Raw genomic sequence first — 25,675 nt, 5'->3', positions numbered from 1 at the left:
CGTTTTTGGGCACTTTTTGGAAAAGATGTTTTTGGGCACTTTTTGGCGCGCGCTCCCCCTGAAAGTTAGTATATATTGCTGCCGAAGGCGCCTTTAGAAAAATTTTAGGGTCCGTAACCAAAAATGGATTTCTTAAAAAGTACCAAAGGTGGGACCCTTTGGGTCGGGCAGGGGGTCAAATCCCTGGGGAGAGGGGGGGGGGGGGGGGGGGGGTTAGAGTTCATTTTAAGAGTAGAACTCTTCCCTACGTTCATCTACTCTTAAAAACTGTTCTATTTCAGTAACTTTCAGCATGTACAAGCTGGTTTTTTAGACAATTCATTTCTTAAGTTCGCGATAAAAAATAGGCTTGTGTTTGCCTGCAAAAATTGTTTCGTTTATTTTTTGGTTTGTTATTGATATTTTTATGTTCTTTACCGCACTTTTTACCAGGGGGTGGATTTTCTCGGAGAGCGGGCTTTCAAGAAAAAATTCCAACAATTGGTCAACTTTATTAGGCCGACCAAATTGATTTTCTGAGCTCTACCAAATTATCATTGAGACCCTATTTCGCCCAAATTTTCTGAGCTGCAGGCGCTTTTTTTGAAGAAAAAACGCCAAAAACGACGTTTTCTGGAAGATTTCGACTAAAAATTGCGTTGAAAATTTTTAGGGTCAGTCAGTCAGTCAAAAATGGAGGTCCAAAAATATAACCAAAGGGTGGTCAAGGGGTCGAATACCCGAGGAGGGTACATTTCCTCCCATCAGCACGGCCTATATCCGCTACTGCTTTATGCAACCTGTTAACGTAGCCAACGGACAGTTGGAAAAGAGTAATGAACGCAAGTAAACTGAAAAAAACTCTGACTTAGTTGAAAAAATCTTTCGAACTTCAAAGAAAAAAATAGATGCCCTATAAGCCTTTGACCTTCTAGAAAAGTTTATGATTGGCACTTTTCTCATAACATTAACCCAACTTGATAAAAACTGTATCATAAGGTAAAATTTTTATTCCGCAGGAAATCTGAAAACTAAATTCCACTTTCGAAACTAGAAATCGTTCAAGCTTTCTCACGCTATTTCAAATTTCATATTTGGTGAATGTTATTTACGTAAATTTCAGCAGATGAATTTCGATTGAACTCAAAAAGTGCATATATACCTAAGTGCATTCATAAATGCATTAATATGTATGAATGCACATCTGTAGTTATTAGGGCATTTTAAAACTTTTTCCTAAAAAACGAAAAAAAAAACACCAAGACCTATATAAGAACATTCCAAGGTTCATTACTCTTAACAAGATCTTTTGAATATTTTTGATCTCCAGATGAAGAATTTTACTGTAAAGATGATTGGGAAACAAGTAGAAGGCTCTGATTCGTACATCATTGAGAAGTTAGAACTATTTAACTCCTTACCAAGTTGTTGTACCAACGTTTCGTTCTGTTTGGTTATCAGCTGCAATCTTTCCTTTGCTTTCATCAATTGTTCGCTCTTATGGTCGACTGATTTGTTGGTATTCTCACTTGTTGTTCGTTCGGGGACTCTTTCTTGCACTGGATTGTCTTGGGATGCCACAGATGTTTCAGTGAGATATTTTGACTGCGCGCTGCTTTTCTCAATTTCAAATTTGAATGGTTGTCGAAATAACTCAGATATATTTGTCGACTTTGATTGTTTTTCCGTTTCAGATGAAATGTTACTTGGATTAACTATGCTTGATTTCTCGCACAGATCGATTTTTTTGAACTTTGCAGAAAGCGTTTCCTCGGATTGTTTTTTGGGTATAAAGCCTTGCTCCATTTCTTGATTTGATGGCGCTCTTGACATCTGATGCGGAAAGCAATTGCCTGAAATGCAGATACGGAGTTACTTGGAGCTACCAAATTTGCGAGACTTAGGCGAGCAACTTTCCTACTTTCAAGGTTATCACGAGTGAATTTAAACCGCACTTCCTCATTGAAAACATAATATTGACGACCACTTGTACTTTTCCTTCCGCATCAAGTTCCGAAAAAAAACTAAGCTAGATAAACCTACATACTGTTGAAACTAATGTTGGATGTGGCAGATGTTGATCCATTAAGATGCTGGTTGATCATGTTGGAGGCTTTGGTCAAATTAAGTGTGAAAGGCCTCTTTTTCTCAGAAGATTGCATTCCCTTTGAAAGTTTGTCCAATTCGTCTAAATGTTTCGTCGATAAGACCTGAAATGACTCGAAGTCGTCATTAATGGCAATTTTTTCATCTGACGAATAAATATCGTTCTTCGTCGGTAATTTTTCCAAATTTATCGTGTTGCAGGCTGGTTTCTTTTTGGTTAAAAATTCCCAAACTGGATTAAATATTTCAGGAGATTCTGACAGCTCGCTCTCGTCGTTTTCGTCGGACTCCACGTCTGAAAGGTGCTTCAAATCCTCGCGTGTGATTAACTTGCTAAAATCAATTTTGAACACTTGCTCTCTTCGCTCTTTCGGTATTTTATCAAAGACTGTTTGAGTCTCCACTGACGATCTTTCCCCAGCCCATCGCAAAGCGCCTAAATAAGTCTGAAAATTAAAAATAAGCAAGGACGGGATAGGACACGTTTTTTTAAAAAACAGCACTAATCGGATAACAATATTTACACAGAGATAAAGCTTCTCTTCGCAAACACTAACGAGAACACGACAAAAAGCAGCTCTAGAAAGTGCAATAAGAAAAAACAGAAAAAGCCTCGAATTAGCAAAAAGTCGGCCAGGAAAAGGATTGGGTCTTAGTCCTACTGCAATATAGAGATTCCGAGTCTCACGGGTGAAGTCCCATTTGTACCAACGCTCATTTGTACCAAAATCGGTCCCATTTGTACCAAAATTATTCAATTCATTTTCTGATGGGTCGAATTGTGAGCCAACAGAAGAAACCTAAGCAGCAAAATAGTGATCGCCAACGTGTTGCGAGCTTGCCAACAGACGGTACGAAAATTAGAGCCGGTTATCGCCGCGAAGCGGCGACGCGCGCGTACCGGTGACCTTAAGCCAAGAGCTTAAAATAGTCGTCTTAGTAGTCTTTGGCCAATGGAATATTTTTGGTACTAACGCAATTGATTTTTTATTTTGGTACAAATGGGACTGATTTATCACTTTGGTACTTGTGAATACCCACAGTCTCACGCGCTAACCACTCAGCCACGCACGCTTAATCGCGTCAAAAATTACTCCCAAAAAAAGCAGCTAGTCACGGTGCGTATTCATAGGTTCCCAAATAAAAAATCAGTCCCATAGGTTCTAAAATAAAAAAGCAGTCGCATAAGTTCCAAATCTTTTCAATTGGTCAAAAGACTAAATTAGCCGAGTCTCGGTTTAAGGTTGCCGGTGGGCTCGCTACTCGCGCGTCACCGCTTCGCGCCGATAACCGGCTCTAAATTTCGTATAGAGTCCTACCCTTTGGTGGCAAGCTCGCAACACGTTGGCGCGGCTGCGGTGGTCACTATTCTGCAGCTTGAGTTTATGCTGGTGGAACAGTAAACAATCAATCCATTAATTCGTTGGCTCAAATTTCAACCAATCAGAATTCAAGAAGATAAATTTTGGAACTTATGCGACAGATTTTTTATTTTGGAACGTATGAGTATTGGAACCTATGGGAATTCACCCTAGTCACAATAAAAGCAGCTAATGCTAATGAATTGTCAATGCGATTCGGCAAAAAGTGGCAACAAATTCGGGGGCGTTAGACAGTGCCGAAGTTAGAGAGTGCCGAAAAAGGCGGGAAATATTGAAACGCAATTTAAGAGGCTAGCTTTTGGCCGGAAAATTAATAATGACACTTGAAACTTGTTCAGACTCAATTTTGGCGCCAAAATCGATGAGCAAACAAAACTTTCTTTTCTTTTCTCAATTAGTTCACGACAAATAAGTCAGTTTCTTTCATTTTCGGCACTCTTTTCAAATTGTTCAGACTCAATTTTGGCGCCAAAATCGATGAGCAAACAAAACTTTCTTTTCTTTTCTCAATTAGTTCACGACAAATAAGTCAGTTTCTTTCATTTTCGGCACTCTTTAACAAATTTTTGTTTTCGGCACTCTCTTACTTCGGCACTGTCTTACCCAACCACAAATTCAAACAGACACAATTTTGCAAGTAATAATTTGGAATATAACAAGCTGAAGGCATCCACACTAACTTTGCATGTAACAAATCGGAAAGCATAAAGCCATATTATGTATAAATTATGCATTTCAAAAAATTGCGACATATAGTGAGTTCTGAAATCGAGTTTTATTATTGTTATGTTGTTTGAGACATGGCTTTTTTCGGTTCATTTGATGAATTTAAAATGCCTCAACTGTGTTAACTTATTACTATTCGAATGCCTAAGTACATGCTATCAAAAAGCTGTAAAGGTGACGGCTAGTGTGAAAACAAACTTGAGTCCTACTGGATTCAATCCATCAGAAATGTAATTAAATCCATCAGAAATTAAATTAAAATCTTCAACCTTCATTCAAATTTCCACTATAAGTGTCAAAGATAACACTAAAATATGCGACAATTACTACTGAAAGCCACAGTGGAAATCAACATTACCTACATCAGCCACATAGGCAACTTAACCGACACGTACCGAGGCAGCCAGCGTTCTAGGTTTTACAGTCAGGAACCACCCGGGCCCCTTTTTGGGTCTTTCCCATTATGCCCCTGCCTATTAAAAAACCTAAAGCCCCTGATAATGATAAAAGACTGATTTTATCATTATGGCGGGGGGGGGGCTGGGGGCTATAAAGTGAAAGACCACCTTTTTTCCACTTAAATAATAAGGCTCTTTTTTCTTTTTACCCTCACCTGCAATTATTTATAAGTATTTTTGTTCCCATTGTCCACTTGCTACAAAAACGGTCATGTAGACTAACTAGGCCTCGACAAACTTCGTCTTTATACTTAACTTTGTAACCCCCCCCCCCTTGTATAGTTAATGCCAACTTGTTGCCAATATCGGTGACTTTGAACAACTAACTAAATCGGTCAAAAACATAGCATTTAAAATTAACTAACGCATGACTCACACCTCCGATGCTTCATATAGATCATTAAACGTAAGAACAGCTTCTCGATACAGCTATGTTTCATGAAACGTAAAATTAAATTGGGCTCATCCATCAGGGGGTTCTATTTCACTAATGCAACAAGTCAACAAATTAAATTTTAGGTTAGTTTTGACCAAAAAGGTCATTTCTCCAAAACTACTGAATTTGATCAAATATGTGAAATTTTAAATTTAAAAAGGACCCCAAGAAGGCCGACAGCAAACTTTTAAACTGAACTAAAAAGAGTAATTTTATTTCTCTGCTAAAAATTAACATCAGATAAGTTTGAACAACATTTATACACAATGCACCAGAGATAACAGCTAACGAAACCATATGGATCACATGCTTTGCTGCACTTTGCAGATGAAATTTTAATTTAAAAAATTACAATGTGATCAAAAACTTTTACAAAACTTTTGAAAAAACAACTAGAGGTTTTTTTATTACTTTTAGCCCAGGGTAGACATATAAAAATCAAAAATGGATGTCAGAAAAACTAAATTGCGGGTAGAATCCCTTCCAGAGAGCTCAATTAAGAAAAATTTTTAGTTTATTGCATTACTGTTACCTTTTTTTATTTCAACGCTTAATGGATACTCTTTGAGATTATAATCACCAACCTGAACTCACGTAGAGTCCCTCATCTCAAAAATCAGCGTATAATATCAAAAATTATCGAATCTTTTAAGCATTGATGAGTTGATAGAGGTACCAGAGGTTATCTAAAATCATTTCCATTTAAAAATACAATTTTTTTAACCCTCTTTGATTAACTTAAAAATAAGTCGGGTTCGGTCTTCGTTATTTAAAAAAATGAAAGTCTTTTATGAGCTGTAGTTTGAATTTCAGAATGCGAAAGTGCAAGTACATTTTAAGTGAACACATTGTTCCCTTTAAAAAGGTTAAAAAGCTGTGCGCCATGATAGCTCCAAGAAACGCGTTTGGGTTGTCCTCAAAAATGGAAAATGGTTTTGGTTATTGTATGTGGTTCATCGTATAAAAAAGATTTAGAAAAGTTTCGCTGTGAAGTTTCGCTGCCGAAATTTACTAGTAAACAAACTTCAGCAGTTGGTAACTAAATAATTATGAACGGTCAAAATATTCGTGTTTTGCAAATCAATCCTAAAACTTTCAAAGCTCGTCAAACAAAAATGTTGCATGTTGTTTTTTTTGCAACATAATACAAAAGTAAGAGTGAGCTATAACTCGTACCTCCATACATCAGAACTCCACTCTCGTATTCAATTATGTGTTAACATTTGAGACATGCTTAGAGATCTGCTTAGGGACCTAATTTCAATTCTAACATTTACAGCACTGCTTTCGCATATTGGTTCTTACAGAGGCTACATGAGTCAAAAACATCATGTATGAGTCTATATGGACGCTTAAAAACTTGCATCAATTGGAAATCTTAAGTTTATTCTTATCTTTAGTTAAACTGGAAGCATTTTTGGATGAAAAATAATTGTTTTATCTTAAACCAGTGAAGTTTTATAAAATTATGTCAAGTGCTGACATCGGTAAAAAAAGTTTATATTGATAAAATTTTTAACAAATGGCACTGAGACTACTATTGCTATCTCATATAAACCAATTGATATCTTTAATATTCGTATCGTACACTAAGAGAAAAATTAGCATTTTATACCTGATTTTGGACAATAATTTATTCCAGATTTAAACCATGACAGTACTCCTAAGTGTACCTTGACAGCGCATCCCCCATAGGATCGAGAATTTCAGGTTCGCAAGATTTTTGTAATCTTAACTTTTTGAAAAAACGAAGGAAAAAATCATCAGAAACGCCATATCTCGCAAACCTTAAGGATTCGAGCAGTATTATCTAGAGGCTAGATTTACAACCATTTAAAACGCCTTGAGAACACCCCATAATAGGGTTGAGCATACCAAGTTCTGTGAGTTCTTTTTAACTCTAAGTCTTTCTGAACAACATGAAAAACTCATGAAAATTTCGGATACCAAAAGGAATTGGACTGAATTTTTGAGATGCCTGGTTTACAAACCCTGATTGTTCTCTGACAGTGCCCGACTAGAGGGTTGAAAACTTCTAACTTTTTTTGATGAAAAAAACGCAATATCTCGGAAACTAAACGATTTTGAACAGTAATTTTTTGAAAAATGTCAGAAAACACCATTGCGTGGCGATCGACACCTGTGTCTATGGATATTGCCAATTCCACATCCAAATGTGCAGCACGGAGAAAAACGCAATTTGGGATGCGTTCCCTTGGGTGATCATATCGACCTAAGAAACCTGCTATTCGAATCCGACTTCTCTATATAGCAACTCGAGGTACTTTATTAACTCTTCTAGACCCGTTGTGCTTTTCACTGTAGCTATATCCATTTCGCTCATCACTGATTCTCGAATGTTAGGACTTCTTGTCGGATCAACTTAAGGAAGAGTTTAAGCTGCTGCCATCTCTTGTTTAACGGCTTCCAAATCGGTTACTTCAGTCCATAGTCTCACTTCTACTGTCCACTGACAAACTGAGGCGGAACTTTAAACGAAGACTAATTTGGAGTATTGTTCCCTTTAAAAAGGTTAAAAAGCTGTGCGCCACGATAGCTCCAAGAAACGCGTTTGGGTTGTCCTCAAAAATGGAATTTTATTAATTTCTTGGTAGTTGTTTTGGTTATTGTATGTGGTTCATCGTATAAAAAAGATTTAAGAAAAGTTTCGCTGCCGAAATTTACTAGTAAACAAACTTCAGCAGTTGGTAACTAAATAATTATGAACGGTCAAAATATTCGTGTTTTGCAAATCAATCCTAAAACTTTCAAAGCTAGTCAAACAAAAATGTTGCATGTTGTTTTTTTTTTGCAACATATACAAAAGTAAGAGTCAGTTATAACTCGTAATTATGTGTTAACATTTGAGACATGCTTAGAGATCTGCTTAGAGACCTAATTTCAATTCTAACATTTACAGCACTGCTTTCGCACATTGGTTCTTACAGAGGCTACATGAGTCAAAAACATCATGTTTGAGTCTATATGGACGCTTAAAAACTTGCATCAATTGGAAATCTTAAGTTTATTCTTATCTTTAGTTAAACTGGAAGCATTTTTGGATGAAAAATAATTGTTTTAACTTAAACCAGTGAAGTTTAAAAAAATCAAAAAAATCATGTCAAGTGCTGACATCGGTAAAAAAAAAGTTTGGCACTGAGACTACTATTGCTATCTCATATAAACCAATTGATATCTTTAATATTCGTATCGTACACTAAGAGAAAAATTAGCATTTTATACCTGATTTTGGACGATAATTTATTCCAGATTTAAACCATGACAGTACTCCTAAGTGTACATTGACAGCGCATCCCCCATAGGATCAAGAATTTTAGGTTCGCAAGTTTTTTGTAATCTTAACTTTTTGAAAAAAGAAGGAAAAAATCATCAGAAACGCCATATCTCGCAAACCTCAAGGATTCGAGCAGTATTATCTAGAGGCTAGATTTACAACCATTTATTACGCCTTGAGAACACCCCATAATAGGGTTGAGCATACCAAGTTCTGTGAGTTCTTTTTAACTCTAAGTCTTTCTGAACAACATGAAAAACTCATGAAAATTTCGGATACCAAAAGGAATTGGACTGAATTTTTGAGATGCCTGATTTACAAACCCTGATTGTTCTTTGACATTTCCCGACTAGAGGGTTGAAAACTTTTTTTGATGAAAAAACGCAATATCTCGGAAACTTAACGATTTTGAACAGTAATTTTTTGAAAAATGTCAGAAAACACCATTGCGTGGCGATCTACACCTGTGTCTATGGATATTGCCAATTCCACATCCAAATGTGCAGCACGGAGAAAAACGCAATTTGGGATGCGTTTCCCTTGGGTGATCATATCGACCTAAGAAACCTGCTATTCGAATCCGACTTCTCTATATAGCAACTCGAGGTACTTTATTAACTCTTCTAGACCCGTTGTGCTTTTCACTGTAGCTAAATCCATTTCGCTCATCACTGATTCTCGAATGTTAGGACTTCTTGTCGGATCAACTTAAGGAAGAGTTTAAGCTGCTGCCATCTCTTGTTTAACGGCTTCCAAATCGGTTACTTCAGTCCATAGTCTCACTTCTACTGTCCACTGACAAACTGAGGCGGAACTTTAAACGAAGACTAATTTGGAGTATTGTTCCCTTTAAAAGGGTTAAAAAGCTGTGCGCCACGATAGCTCCAAGAAACGCGTTTGGGTTGTCCTCAAAAATTGAATTTTATTAATTTCTTGGTAATTGTTTTGGTTATTGTATGTGGTTCATCGTATAAAAAAGATTTAAGAAAAGTTTCGCTGCCGAAATTTACTAGTAAACAACGCTCCATACATCAGAACTCCACTCTCGTATTCAATTATGTGTTAACATTTGAGACATGCTTAGAGATCTGCTTAGGGACCTAATTTCAATTCTAACATTTACAGCACTGCTTTCGCACATTGGTTCTTACAGAGGCTACATGAGTCAAAAAGATCATGTTTAAGTCTATATGGACGCTTAAAAACTTGCATCAATTGGAAATCTTAAGTTTATTCTTATCTTTAGTTAAACTGGAAGCATTTTTGGATGAAAAATAATTGTTTTAACTTAAACCAGTGAAGTTTTAAAAAATCATGTCAAGTGCTGACATCGTTTAAAAAAAAAGTTTGGCAATGAGACTACTATTGCTATCTCATATAAACCAATTGATATCTTTAATATTCGTATCGTACACTAAGAGAAAAATTAGCAATTTATACCTGATTTTGGACAATAATTTATTCCAGATTTAAACCATGACAGTACTCCTAAGTGTACATTGACAGCGCATCCCCCATAGGATCAAGAATTTCAGGTTCGCAAGTTTTTTGTAATCTTAACTTTTTGAAAAAACGAAGGAAAAAATCATCAGAAACGCCATATCTCGCAAACCTCAAGGATTCGAGCAGTATTATCTAGAGGCTAGATTTACAACCATTTAATACGCCTTGAGAACACCCCATAATAGGGTTGAGCATACCAAGTTCTGTGAGTTCTTTTTAACTCTAAGTCTTTCTGAACAACATGAAAAACTCATGAAAATTTCGGATACCAAAAGGAATTGGACTGAATTTTTGAGATGCCTGGTTTACAAACCTTGATTAATCTCTGACAGTGCCCGACTAGAGGGTTGAAAACTTTTTTTGATGAAAAAACGCAATATCTCGGAAACTAAACGATTTTGAACAGTAATTTTTTGAAAAATGTCAGAAAACACCATTGCGTGGCGATCTACACCTGTGTCTATGGATATTGCCAATTCCACATCCAAATGTGCAGCACGGAGAAAAACGCAATTTGGGATGCGTTTCCCTTGGGTGATCATATCGACCTAAGAAACCTGCTATTCGAATCCGACTTCTCTATATAGCAACTCGAGGTACTTTATTAACTCTTCTAGACCCGTTGTGCTTTTCACTGTAGCTAAATCCATTTCGCTCATCACTGATTCTCGAATGTTAGGACTTCTTGTCGGATCAACTTAAGGAACAGTTTAAGCTGCTGCCATCTCTTGTTTAACGGCTTCCAAATCGGTTACTTCAGTCCATAGTCTCACTTCTACTGTCCACTGACAAACTGAGGCGGAACTTTAAACGAAGACTAATTTGGAGTATTGTTCCCTTTAAAAAGGTTAAAAAGCTGTGCGCCACGATAGCTCCAAGAAACGCGTTTGGGTTGTCCTCAAAAATGGTATTTTATTAATTTCTTGGTAATTGTTTTGGTTATTGTATGTTGTTCATCGTATAAAAAAGATTTAAGAAAAGTTTCGCTGCCGAAATTTACTAGTAAACAACGCTCCATACATCAGAACTCCACTCTCGTATTCAATTATGTGTTAACATTTGAGACATGCTTAGAGATCTGCTTAGGGACCTAATTTCAATTCTAACATTTACAGCACTGCTTTCGCACATTGGTTCTTACAGAGGCTACATGAGTCAAAAACATCATGTTTAAGTCTATATGGACGCTTAAAAACTTGCATCAATTGGAAATCTTAAGTTTATTCTTATCTTTAGTTAAACTGGAAGCATTTTTGGATGAAAAATAATTGTTTTAACTTAAACCAGTGAAGTTTTAAAAAATCATGTCAAGTGCTGACATCGTTTAAAAAAAAAGTTTGGCACTGAGACTACTATTGCTATCTCATATAAACCAATTGATATCTTTGATATTCGTATCGTACAGTAAGAGAAAAATTAGCATTTTATACCTGATTTTGGACAATAATTTATTCCAGATTTAAACCATGACAGTACTCCTAAGTGTACATTGACAGCGCATCCCCCATAGGATCAAGAATTTCAGGTTCGCAAGTTTTTTGTAATCTTAACTTTTTGAAAAAACGAAGGAAAAAATCATCAGAAACGCCAAATCTCGCAAACCTCAAGGATTCGAGCAGTATTATCTAGAGGCTAGATTTACAACCATTTAATACGCCTTGAGAACACCCCATAATAGGGTTGAGCATACCAAGTTCTGAGTTCTTTTTAACTCTAAGTCTTTCTGAACAACATGAAAAACTCATGAAAATTTCGGATAAGGAATTAGACTGAATTTTTGAGATGCCTGGTTTACAAACCCTGATTAATCTCTGACAGTGCCCGACTAGAGGGTTGAAAACTTTTTTTGATGAAAAAACGCAATATCTCGGAAACTAAACGATTTTGAACAGTAATTTTTTGAAAAATGTCAGAAAACACCATTGCGTGGCGATCTACACCTGTGTCTATGGATATTGCCAATTCCACATCCAAATGTGCAGCACGGAGAAAAACGCAATTTGGGATGCGTTTCCCTTGGGTGATCATATCGACCTAAGAAACCTGCTATTCGAATCCGACTTCTCTATATAGCAACTCGAGGTACTTTATTAACTCTTCTAGACCCGTTGTGCTTTTCACTGTAGCTAAATCCATTTCGCTCATCACTGATTCTCGAATGTTAGGACTTCTTGTCGGATTAACTTAAGGAAGAGTTTAAGCTGCTGCCATCTCTTGTTTAACGGCTTCCAAATCGGTTACTTCAGTCCATAGTCTCACTTCTACTGTCCACTGACAAACTGAGGCGGAACTTTAAACGAAGACTAATTTGGAGTATTGTTCACTTTAAAAAGGTTAAAAAGCTGTGCGCCACGATAGCTCCAAGAAACGCGTTTGGGTTGTCCTCAAAAATGGAATTTTATTAATTTCTTGGTAATTGTTTTGGTTATTGTATGTGGTTCATCGTATAAAAAAGATTTAAGAAAAGTTTCGCTGCCGAAATTTACTAGTAAACAAACTTCAGCAGTTGGTAACTAAATAATTATGAATGGTCAAAATATTCGTGTTTTGCAAATCAATCCTAAAACTTTCAAAGCTAGTCAAACAAAAATGTTGCATGTTGTTTTTTTGCAACATACAAAAGTAAGAGTCAGCTATAACTCGTACCTCCATACATCAGAACTCCACTCTCGTATTCAATTATGTGTTAACATTTGAGACATGCTTAGAGATCTGCTTAGGGACCTATTTTCAATTCTAACATTTACAGCACTGCTTTCGCACATTGGTTCTTACAGAGGCTACATGAGTCAAAAACATCACGTTTGAGTCTATATGGACGCTTAAAAACTTGCATCAATTGGAAATCTTAAGTTTATTCTTATCTTTAGTTAAACTGGAAGCATTTTTGGATGGAAAATAATTGTTTTAACTTAAACCAGTGAAGTTTTAAAAAATCATGTCAAGTGCTGACATCGGTAAAAAAAACGTTTGGCACTGAGACTACTATTGCTATCTCATTAAACCAATTGATATCTTTAATATTCGTATCGTACACTAAGAGAAAAATTAGCATTTTATACCTGATTTTGGACGATAATTTATTCCAGATTTAAACCATGACAGTACTCCTAAGTGTACATTGACAGCGCATCCCCCATAGGATCAAGAATTTTAGGTTCGCAAGTTTTTTGTAATCTTAACTTTTTGAAAAAAGAAGGAAAAAATCATCAGAAACGCCATATCTCGCAAACCTCAAGGATTCGAGCAGTATTATCTAGAGGCTAGATTTACAACCATTTATTACGCCTTGAGAACACCCCATAATAGGGTTGAGCATACCAAGTTCTGTGAGTTCTTTTTAACTCTAAGTCTTTCTGAACAACATGAAAAACTCATGAAAATTTCGGATACCAAAAGGAATTGGACTGAATTTTTGAGATGCCTGGTTTACAAACCCTGATTGTTCTTTGACATTTCCCGACTAGAGGGTTGAAAACTTTTTTTGATGAAAAAACGCAATATCTCGGAAACTAAACGATTTTGAACAGTAATTTTTTGAAAAATGTCAGAAAACACCATTGCGTGGCGATCTACACCTGTGTCTATGGATATTGCCAATTCCACATCCAAATGTGCAGCACGGAGAAAAACGCAATTTGGGATGCGTTTCCCTTGGGTGATCATATCGACCTAAGAAACCTGCTATTCGAATCCGACTTCTCTATATAGCAACTCGAGGTACTTTATTAACTCTTCTAGACCCGTTGTGCTTTTCACTGTAGCTAAATCCATTTCGCTCATCACTGATTCTCGAATGTTAGGACTTCTTGTCGGATCAACTTAAGGAAGAGTTTAAGCTGCTGCCATCTCTTGTTTAACGGCTTCCAAATCGGTTACTTCAGTCCATAGTCTCACTTCTACTGTCCACTGACAAACTGAGGCGGAACTTTAAACGAAGACTAATCCAATCTCCTGCTACTATGTAATAAAACTAATCAGATATTTTATATTTTGAAATCGTTATACTGATTCGGGAGGAAATGCGTGTTTTCAAAATTGTGCCCCAAAACCTTAAATGTTTCTCTACTAAAATAATAACGAAGAGTCAAAGTTTACGAGACATCGGAATTTTCCCGAAAACCTAGCCTTTCTTTCACAAAAAGAATAAGGAGTAACGGCTTTTGCACGAAAAATTTGCGCAACCGTTTCTTTCGGTTGAATTTTTTTATCTCAGATTTTATAGGGTAGTTTTCAAAAAAAATCAAATTTCTAAAAAACGGTCAAAATTCAAAAACTTGACTTTCCAAAATCGGTAACTTTTTTCTGTTAAAAGCAGGTCGTGGCCGGTAAAGTAGAAAATATTCTCAAAATCAGGTTGCTCAAATGAATATTCCCAAAACCTGAGAATTGGCACAGTAATTTCCGAGTAGTAGAAAAAAAACTTCCAAAAAAACAGTCTAATTTTCAAAACTTTCACTTGTTTGAAGGTTCCTGTTGTTTCGATTAAACCCATGATACCAAATTCTTCTGAATCGTTTAACCAAAAAAGTACAAAAAACGGTCAACAAATCAGAAAGATGACTTTTCCGAGAATCGTATCTTTTTGTTTTAAAAAAAAATTGGGAGTAACCACTTATACATAAAAGTTTCAACCAATCTGTTATTTCGATTGAACCCAAAAACCCAGGTTTGGCAGGGTAGTTCTCGAGAAAAGCCAAAAACTTTCAAGAAACGGTCAAAAAATCAAAAATTTGACTTTTTCGAACCCATAACTTTTTGTGTCAAAAAACATTGTACGTATTTTTGTCTGCAAAGGAGTTTATCACATATTGTTTTTCGGCTTAAACCCAAAATCTCAGATATGAGAGAGTATTTTTTGGTTAAACTCATAAAAATTAGAAAAACGCTCAAAAAATTGGATTTTCCGAAGTCGATAACTTTTTAGGCATCGTGATTGGCCGCTAATGCAGGGAAGCTTCCGACAACTCGTTATCGCCATTGAACCCACAGCCTCAGGTTTGGAAGATTAGCTCTAGAGAGAAATTAACAAAAGATTCAAAAATGATCAAAAATTTGACTATTCCGAAGGCCAAATTTCGAGGGCCGAATTGACTATTCCGAGGTCCTATTCCTAGCTATCGTTGAAACCAAAATCTCAGATTTTGTAGGCTAGTTTTTCTCCCGAAAGACCTTTTCGAAGGCTGTAGACAAACGGAAAAAATAAACCAGGGGAGTATGCAGGCACACAAGAATGTAGACAGTCTTTCTATGGATACCCCTTTTTTGAAATTGGTAGAAGGGTTTTTGAGGAAGGCAAAAAACTTTTGTTAAAATTATTTAAAATTTCCAAAGCGTCTAAATAAAAACCCATACACTGCCATAATACCTGCTGTTTTTCAAACAAGATTTCTAGGCAAAAATACCAGGCAAAAGAGCAAGACATTTCACATTCAAATTAGCAACTGAACATAATTTGCGAAGTAAAAACAAGGCCGACAACCTTTGAGCAGACACCAGTTGAGCCAAAAAAAACTTGATAATTAAAAAACTTCAAGTTTGCATGAACCAAATAAAACTGCTAACTCTCAAAGCCTTACATATCAACCGCTTGAAACCCTATATTAATCGAAAGGAAGAGTGCAGGTCACGCGAACTCACCATCAAAATTTAGCACTGTTCATTGTCCCATCGCTGTGTGGCATGAAATCCTTGTTTCTTCATGTTTACGGTGCTTTATCTGTAAACTTCTGCTAATTTATTATAGTTTGTGTACATTTTTAGGATTTTACGGGTTTTACATTGGATATGAATTAAGATACTGATGATGAATTTGTTAAGCCAAAACTTTTGATCATTGAATGTCTTTTCTCTTGGCGTACGCTGTAGTAACTAGTACCCAGCCAGTAGTTAAATTTGAATTGTCGTGACATTTCATTGTCATGACTGAATTGTAATTGTCATGACTGAAGACCTTGTCAAGGGAGTCAACTGATTTTGCTAAACTAGTTGTTAACCCGAAAAACATAGCCAACTGACAGTTGAAGAGTAATGAACGCAAGTAAACAAAAAACGCTGACTTTGATAAAAAATCTCAGTGTTCGAATTTCACAGAAAAAAATAGATGCCCTTTAATCACGTTGAAATTCTAGAACAATTTACGATTGGCGTTTTTTAAATAATAATAACCCAACTTGAGAAAAGTGGATCAATAGGCAAAGTTTTTACTCCGCTGGAAATCTAAAAATTAAATTCCACTTTCGAAACTAGAAAACGCTCATGTTTTAGCGCCTTTTCCAAGTTCATATTTGGAGAGTGCTATTTACGTAACTTTCAGCAGATGAACTTCAATTGAACCCAAAAAGTGCATATATGCCTAAGTGCACATATGTATGAATGCACATCTGTAGTTATTAGTGCATTTTAAGATTTTTCCTGAAAAAAAAATCACCAAAACCTATAAAAGAATATTCACAACGGTCAGTACTCCTAAAGTCACTATTCAGATTTGATAAACGCTTGCTAATCGCAAGCGTAATTAGAAATTTCACAGTTTTTATGTGTGAAAATCAGTGATAAAGGAAAACCGATGTCAAAATGAGAATTTTCAGGCTAACTAACTTCGTTCCGATTCGTTGATCGAAACGATATTGCTTACAACTTGGCATTAACGCTAAAATTGTGAGAGGGAAAAAAGAAAGAGCCAATAATAAGGCACGACAAGGGTGTAAGCCTAATATTCCCTTCTAAAATATGATTTCAACCTTTTATAGAACCTGAGTTTGTCTTTTGATTATGATCATTTCATGTATTTGATTCTTTGAGAAGAATTTTGAAGTTATCTAACTTTCTTGGTTTCCTCTCAATTAAGCTCCAATTTCGCGATTACTTTCCCCGAGTTTTCCAGTTTGCGTGTGAATGATAAAAGATTTCTCTATCACAACTAAATTTATTTAACTCAAAAGGATACTGACTTTTTCCTTACCGCTGCACTTGAGCCCCTAGCTATCTTGTAAAACATGCTTTTAATCAATTAATAAAAATCATCCATGCTTGACGCTGACAGTCAGCAATCAAAAAAAATTTCCTACAAAATAAGCAACTCACCAAAAATGGACTCCATATTGTAATTTGGATCACTCACATAGCCAGTCATCGGAAACAATGAGTAGCTACATTGTTCTTTATTTGCATTTTCCTTCCAAACGGAGGCAGGAGCCCAGCTCAAAGCAGTTTGTGAAACTGCGTCAGTCCAACGTCTTCTGCCGGGAGGCTCGCCTATTTTAGAGTCTTTTCTCAATCCTCTTCCTCTGCCACCCATTCACAATCTGCAATATCAACATCTAGCAGCTCAATTTCGAAAACAAAACTGAATTATAGGGCCCTTCCATTTTATTATTTCTTTTTCACTCTAAGAAAACTGATATAGAGTGAGTAGTATAGTAAAGCTAAACCCCTCTGCGAAAGTGACAACCTCTCTTTTTCGTTTAAACTGATTACTGGAACAACAAGATAGAATTAATTCCCTTAATTTATTTTTTATGGGTAATCAGATGGTCAAAAGTATCATAGTAACCGAGGTTACAGTCAGGAGTCCCTTCATCACGTATTCCAGTCAAAATCCTTGGATTAGAATTTAACAAAAATAGTTATAAGAAATTTAAAATTTTAATTCGAATGTTTTCGCACAATTTGTGCATCATCAGGATTAAAATTTTTTACAATATTTACAAAACGATCAAAGATCTGAAAAAAGAGAAACATGTCTTAAATTGCTTTAAAATTTTTTGACCAATCAAATTTAAACAACTGCAAATAAATAATAAATTACATAATCAATAATAACATTTTCCTGTAAAATTCTGATATTTATTTTTCGCTTTTTGTTCTTTCAAGGTTATAAGACTTCGCGTTGGGAATATTTTGATTCTGACATGCCAATTTTTAAATTTTTAGCCATGTTATACATAGACTATAATTTTAGTGTTAATTTCCTAGTCCTGAATTCATCGCGTGGGTTGATCCTCGCCCTCTCCCTCCAAATATGCAAAGCCTCTAGTGTGAGTAGCTTATGAGTTTTGAAGAAATTTTTGCTAAAAAGTAAATTTCGAGCGTTTTCGCAACTATGTGCATCGTCAGGATTTTTACAATAAACTAATCTAAATGACAAAAAAAAACATCAATTTACAAATGTTATTTACAATAAATCACATACAATTTGGTTCTAAACCATCATGATAAAAAATTAGCTAATCACAGTTGACCTCTAAATTACTATTAAAATTAAAATACTTTTAAACTCTAAAATACTTTGAAACTTATGAGTGTTGGCTGTTTGGTCTATAATCTCTGGCTTCAGCTCAGCAGTACCGCCAACCTCCTTATTACACTCTAACAAGTGTTGCCCTACTGGGGAGTCCCCTCTGCGGTGTTCATCAACCCTCGCTGCTAAATTTCGGACTGTCTGGCCGACATAGGTGGAGTTATATCCACTACATGTACAAGCTTATACACCACTTTAAATCTCAGTTCACGAGCAAGGGAAGTTTTGAGGGATGGCAAGCATGTTTTCAATTTTCTTGCTCTAAAAGTTATTTGTGCCCCGGATATTTGCCGAACCTTTGCAACTAACAGTTGAGATGAATTGCCTCGATATTGCATTGTATAAAGCGTCGCGGTTAGTCTTTTAACCATTTATCATTTCTCGGTACTGATGCCTTCACCTCTAAACTTTCCTTTCCCTCAATGATCTTGTTATTCGCATTCTACCCCTTTAGTCGGATATGTCACCTTTTTCTGACATCCAGGGTAGACCTCCTTGTTACCCTCACTTAGCACAGTCAAATTTGGTCTTCTTTCTTTAATGCAGGTTCGTATTCTTTTAGCCACAAATTGGCTAGTATTTTTGCAAGGGATTCGCCCATTGCTAAATAATCTCCTAAGGGCTATTTCAACCGCTTCCTTGAGTGGAATGGTGCCGGTATTCCACTATTCTAACTCTTTTTAGCGATAAACTTTCAGCAGACTGTAATATTCATTCAAGGAATACGGTCCTTAATTCGATTTTTTTTCTCTATTTGTACAGAATTTTACTATCGCTTTTTGTTCATAATGTCAGTAGTGTTTGAGTTAAAATGGCGATGAATGTAGCTGCCGGCTCCCTTTATCCCAGCCTGAAAAATCTTGAGCTAGAGGAATGGAGAGAGACGCAGCAGACGGTCTAGGCAGTCCCCGGCCTTTCTTTAAACCCCAATACCCTGAACAGGGGGAAGAATTTACGAATATTATTGGAACAGCAAACTCTGACCAGTAGGCAGATTATCCTCTGGCACGATGTTCTGAACAACAGCATATCCTCCCATCGCACTAACAACTATACGCCCTGCCCACTTGATGAACTACTGGCGTATCCACAAACGAAGCGAAGACAACAAAGTGCCATTGTCTACGGCAGGAGAACGGGCACTCCCAATATTTTTGAGGATATGCGGAAGATAAAGATAACCGCCAGAAAGACAACCGGTAAGCTTATCTCTAGAAGCAAGAGACAGAATCCTGCGCTCCTCAGAGAGTATCTCCAACTGCACCAGTCAAGTGAATTGGAACTGAAGTCACTACGGGCATTTTTTTTAAAGATACGGACCCAGGCCAAAAAACCATCGCAGGGACGTCGCAGAGCAAAGGCGCGGAGAACGAAGGTGTTGGCTGGGGACCTTCAGCCGGAGTCGAACGACCAATAAGTGGTAAAACATTGTTGAGGCTGTTTTTTCTTTGCTGAGTGCCACATGAGTTTAAGTGCTCGTGGCCTCCAAAGAAGAGATGACCGTAATTGTGCTGCCACCACCACTCCTTAGATTTGTCCTGAAAATAAAACTCACTTGGAAACTTGTGTTAAAGTTTTTAAAAACAATTTAATAAATTTAATAGCAGTTTCCTGAGAATTAAATTTCTGAAAAAATGTCTCCATAACGACATTATACCAGATTTTTTACGGTTTCACGTGCCTGATAAGAGTGTTTTTCGGATCAAGCGGTGCACAGCTTACAATTGAGACTCTTGAGATCTGAGATAAGCCAGGCAAAAGCGGATATGGCCAAAGCATCGGGTAACCTAGCAAAAACAAGTGGCTTTGCCGCTTTGGGTGCGAGAAGTCTTGAGTTTTGAACCAAAACATCCGGTACGAGGCAAATTTAATTAAATTCACTTTCTTGCGGACATTAACAGTTTTTTGTCTGATTGAAGTTAAATAGATTACCCGGGGAAAAATTATGTGAGACTGAAGCATATCCAAAGCGTATCAGATTGAAGAATGACATATCCGACTAAAGGGGTAGAATGTGAAGCTTGTTTGAATTGGTACCACTTAGGTTATGGTAACATATCGGAATCCGAATAAGCAGACATCGCTGAAACAGTAAGGTCTTCCATTGCTTGCGAAAAACAACAGGAAGCAGATCGGGCTGAGAATGGTGTTAAAGTTTTTCTAAGATATGTGGACGACAAAGTTAGAACTGTCAAGGGCGATCCTGGGTTACTTCTCGAAGTTGCATCCAAAGTTGTAGTTCACCAACGAAGAACTTGATAGTAACGGTAATGGGGCCTTTTTGGATTTAAAGTCAACGTGGACTCAGGAAAAAGGTCACATGTGGGTGGTACCAAAAACCCAGTGATACCAGCACCACTCTAAATTTCAGAGGTTGCTCCTCTTTGCAGTACAAAAGAAACGTCATTGAAGGTACGGTTCAAGGGGTTTTCAGAAGTGCCTCAACATGGGAAAATTTTGACCAGGCACTGGAAAAAAAATCGGAAACAATGGATTGAAAATCAATATCCGAAGAATTGGTCAGACAGGGTAGTGTTTGAAACTCTTAAAAAGATAATTGAGGGAAGACAGAGATAATCGCCCTAAAGACAACCGGTAACCTTATCTCTAGAAGCAAGACACAGAATCCTGCGGTCCTCAGAGAGTATCTCCAACTGCACCAGTCAAGTGAATTGGAACTGAAGTCACTACGGGTTGTGCTTCACTACGGGTTGTGCTGTCCCATCGAGATAACCTGCCAGGAATTTTCTCAAAGATACGTGCCCAGGACAAAAAACCATCGCAGGGACGTCGCAGGGCAAAGGCGCGGAGAAAGGAGGTGTTGGCTGGGGACCTGCAGCCGGAGCCGAATGACCAAAAAGTGGTAAAACATTGTTGAGGCTGTTTTTTCTTTGCTGAGTGCCACATGAGTTTAAGTGCTCGTGGCCTGCAAAGAAGAGATGACCGTAATTGTGCTGCCACCACCACTCCTTAGATTTGTCCTGAAAAGAAAACTCACTTGGAAACTTGTGTTAGAGTTTTTAAAACAATTTAATAAATTTAATATTAGTTTCCTTAGAATTAAGTTTCTGAAAAAATGTCTCGATAACGACATTATACCAGATTTTTTACGGTTTCACGTGCCTGATAATAGTGTTTTTCGGATCAAGCGGTGCACATCTTCCAATTGAGACTCTTGAGATCTGAGATAAGCCAGGCAAATGCGGATAGGGCCAAAGCATCGGGTAACCTAGCAAAAGCAAGTGGCTTTGCCGCTTTGGGTGCGAGAAGTCTTGAGTTTTGGATCAAAACATCCGGTACGAGGCAAAATTAATGAAATTCACTTTCTTGCGGACATTATCAGTTTTTTGTCTGAATTGAGTTAAATAGATTACCCGGGGAAATTTATGTGAGACTGAAGCATATCCGAAGCGTATCAGATTGAAGAATGACATATCCGACTCAAAGGGTAGAATGCGAAGCTTGTTTGAATTGGTACCACTTAGGGTGCGGTAACATATCGGAATCCGAATAAGCAGACATCGCTGAAACAGTATGGTCTTCCATTACTTGCAAAAAACAACAGTAGGCAGATCGGGCTGAGAATGGTGTTAAAGTTTTTCTAAGAAATGTGGACGACATAGTTAGAACTGTCAAGGGCGATCCTGGGTTACTTCTCGAAGTTGCAACCAAAGTTGTAGTTCACCAACGAAGAACTTGATAGTAATGGTAATTTGGCCTTTTTGGATTTAAAGTCAACGTGGACTCAGGAAAAAAGGTCACAAGTGGTTGGTACCAAAAACCCACTGATACCAGCACCATTCTAATCTTCAGAGGTTGCGCACCTTTGCAGTACAAAAGAAACGTCATTGAAGGGACGGTTCATAGGGTTTTCAGAAATGCCTCAACATGGGAAAATTTTGACCAGGCACTGGAAAAAAATCGGAAACAATGGATTGAAAATCAATATCCGAAAAATTGGTCGCACAGGGTAGTGTTTGAAACTCTTAACAAGATCATTGAGGGAAAGTAAAACTTAGAGGTGAAGGAAGGCATAAGAACCGAGAAATGATAAATGGTTAAAAGACTCAACCCCCTTTTCACAATGCAATATCGAGCCAATCCATCTCAACTGTTAGTTGCAAAGTTTCGGCAAATATATGGGGCAGAAGTAATTTTTAGAACAAGAAAATTGAAAACAAGCTTGCCGTCTCTCAAAACTTCCTATGCTCGTGAACTGAGATCTAAAGTGGTGTATAAGCTTGTACTTGTAGTGGATGTAACTCCACTTATGTCGGCCAGACAGTTCGACACTAGCCACGAGGGTCGATGAACACCGCAAAGGGGACTCCCCAATAGGGCAACACTTGTTAGAGTGTAATAAGAAGGTAGGCGGTACTGCTGAGCTGAAGTCAGAGATTATAGACCAAATCTGTCTGTTTTAGAACCACGGCACCTCTACAGGACCGATCAGAAGCGACCAGACCCTGTTAAGACTTTCAAACACTATCCTGTCCGACCAATTTTCGGATATTGATTTTCAATCCATTGTTTCCAATTTTTTTCCAGTGCCTGGTCAAAATTTTCCCATGTTGAGGCACTTCTGAAAACCCTATGAACCGTCCCTTCAATGACGTTTCTTTTGTACTGCAAAGGTGCGCAACCTCTGAAATTTAGAATGGTGCTGGTATCACTGGCTTTTTGGTACCACCCACATGTGACCTTTTTTCCTGAGTCCATGTTGACTTTAAATCCAAAAAGGCCAAATTACCGTTACTATCAAGTTCTTCGTTGGTGAACTACAACTTTTGATGCAACTTCGAGAAGTAACCCAGGATTGCCCTTGAAAGTTCTAACTAAGTCGTCCACATATCTTAGAAAAACTTTAACACCATTCTCAGCCCGATCTGCTTCCTGTTGTTTTTTGCAAGCAATGGAAGACCATACTGTTTCAGCGATGTCTGCTTATTCAGATTCCGATATGTTACCACACCCCAAGTGGTACCAATTCAAACAAGCTTCGCATTCTACCCCTTTAGTCGGATATGTCATTCTTCAATCTGATACGCTTCGGATATGCTTCAGTCTCACATAATTTTTCCCCGGGTAATCTAATTAACTTCAATTCAGACAAAAAACTGTTAAGGTCCGCAAGAAAGTGAATTTCATTAATTTTGCCTCGTACCGGATGTTTTGGTCCAAAAATCAAGACTTCTCGCACCCAAAGCGGCAAAGCCACTTGCTTTTGCTAGGTTACCCGATGCTTTGGCCCTATCCGCATTTGCCTGGCTTATCTCAGATCTCAAGAGTCTCAATTGGAAGATGTGCACCGCTTGATCCGAAAAACACTATTATCAGGCACGTGAAACCGTAAAAAATCTGGTATAATGTCGTTATCGAGACATTTTTTCAGAAACTTAATTCTAAGGAAACTAATATTAAATTTATTAAATTGTTTTAAAAACTCTAACACAAGTTTCCAAGTGAGTTTTCTTTTCAGGACAAATCTAAGGAGTGGTGGTGGCAGCACAATTACGGTCATCTCTTCTTTGCAGGCCACGAGCACTTAAACTAATGTGGCACTCAGCAAAGAAAAAACAGCCTCAACAATGTCTTACCATTTAATGGTCGTTCGGCTCCTGCTGAAGGTATCCAGCCAACACCTCCGTTCTCCGCGCCTTTGCCCTGCGACGTCCCTGCGATGGTTTTTTGGTCTTGGCCCGTATCTTTGAGAAAATCCCTGGCAGGTTGATTCGATGGGACAGCACAACCCGTAGTGATGCACAACCCGTAGTGACTTCAGTTCCAGTTCACTTGACTGGTGCAGTTGGAGATACTCTCTGAAGACCGCAGGATTCTGTCTCTTGCTTCTAGAGATGAGGTTACCGGTTTTCTTTATGGCGGTTATCTTTGTCTTCCGCAGATCCTCAAAAATATCGGGAGTGCCCGTTCTCCTGCCGTAGACAATGGCACTTTGTTGTCTTCGCTTCGATTGTGCATACGCCAGTAGTTCATCAAGTGGGCAGGGCGTATATTTGTTAGTGCGATGGGAGGATATGCTGTTGTTCAACACATCGTGCCAAGGGTAATCTGCCTACTGGTCAGAGTTTGCTGTTCCAATAAAATTCGTAAATTCTTCCCCCTGTTCAGGGTATTGGGGTTTAAAGAAAGGCCGGGACTGTCTAGACCTTCTGCTGCGTCTCTCTCCATTCCTCTAGCTCAAGATTTTTCAGGCTGGGATAAAGGGAGCCGGCAGCTACATTCATCGCCATTTTAACTCAAACACTACTGACATTATGAACAAAAAGCGATAGTAAAATTCTGTACAAATAGAGAAAAAAGATCGAATTAAGGACCGTATTCCTTGAATGAATATTACAGTCTGCTGATAGTTTATCGCTAAAAAGGGTTAGAATAGTGGAATACCGGCACCATTCCACTCAAGGAAGCGGTTGAAATAGCCCTTAGGAGATTATTTAGCAATGGGCGAATCCCTTGCAGTAATACTGGCCAATTTGTGGCTCAAAAAATACGAACCTGCATTGAAGAAAGAAGTACCAAATTTGACTGTGCTAAGTGAGGGTAACAAGGAGGTCTGCCCTGGATGTCAGAAAAAGGTGACATATCCGACTAAAGGGGTAGAATGCGAATAACAAGATCATGGAGGGAAAGGAAAGTTTAGAGGTGAAGGCATCAGAACCGAGAAATGATAAATGTTAAAAGACTCACCCCGACGCTTTATACAATGCAATATCGAGGCAATTCATCTCAACTGTTAGTTGCAAAGGTTCGGCAAATATCCGGGGCACAAATAACTTTTAGGGCAAGAAAACTGAAAACATGCTTGCCATCCCTCAAAACTTCCCTTGCTCGTGAACTGAGATTTAAAGTGGTGTATAAGCTTGTACATGTAGTGGATGTAACTCCACCTATGTCGGCCAGACAGTCCGAAATTTAGCAGCGAGGGTTGATGAACACCGCAGAGGGGACTCCCCTTGAGGGCAACACTTGTTAGAGTGTAATAAGGAGGTTGGCGGTACTGCTGAGCTGAAGCCAGAGATTATAGACCAAACAGCCAACACTCATAAGGTTCAAAGTATTTTAGAATTTAAAAGTATTTTAATCTTAATAGTAATTTAGAGGTCAATTGTGATTAGCTAATTTTTTATCATGATGGTTTAGAACCAAATTGTGGGTGATTTATTGTAAATAACATTTGTAAATTGATGTTTTATTGTCATTTTGATTAGTTTATTGTAAGAATCCTGACGATGCACATAGTTGCGAAAACGCTCAAAATTTACTTTTTAGCAAAAATTTTTTCAAAACTCATAAACTACTCACACTAGAGGCTTTGCATATTTGGAGGGAGAGGGCGAGGATCAACACACGCGATGAATTCAGGAGCCGGGATTTAACGCTAAAATTATAGTCTATGTATAACATGGTGGCTAAAAGTTCAAAAAATGGCATGTCAGAATCAAAATCTTCCCAAAGCGAAGTTTTATA

The 25,675-nt window shown here is 37.6% G+C and overlaps 2 protein-coding genes across 2 annotated transcripts in view; one reads left to right on the top strand and one right to left on the bottom strand.

The window, feature by feature from the left end:
• The window catches only part of LOC134845487 (uncharacterized), a 288,095-nt gene that overhangs the window by 3,297 nt on the left and 259,123 nt on the right, over positions 1-25,675 (bottom strand). The window contains exons 2-4 of the mRNA XM_063862384.1: positions 16,972-17,194; positions 2,027-2,521; positions 1,401-1,832 (exon numbers count right to left, since the gene is read on the bottom strand). Of these exons, the coding sequence (XP_063718454.1) occupies positions 1,401-1,832; positions 2,027-2,521; positions 16,972-17,185 (1,141 nt within the window). The 5' untranslated portion in view covers positions 17,186-17,194. The remainder of the gene's footprint in view (positions 1-1,400; positions 1,833-2,026; positions 2,522-16,971; positions 17,195-25,675) is intronic.
• LOC134845485 (acylamino-acid-releasing enzyme-like) overlaps positions 1-25,675 on the top strand; it is a 284,730-nt gene that overhangs the window by 179,445 nt on the left and 79,610 nt on the right. The window lies entirely within an intron of this gene.

This window comes from Symsagittifera roscoffensis, chromosome 5 (genome assembly GCF_963678635.1).
Source record: "Symsagittifera roscoffensis chromosome 5, txSymRosc1.1, whole genome shotgun sequence".
Lineage (NCBI taxonomy): Eukaryota > Metazoa > Xenacoelomorpha > Acoela > Convolutidae > Symsagittifera > Symsagittifera roscoffensis.
This window is presented reverse-complemented; position numbering and strand designations above follow the sequence as displayed.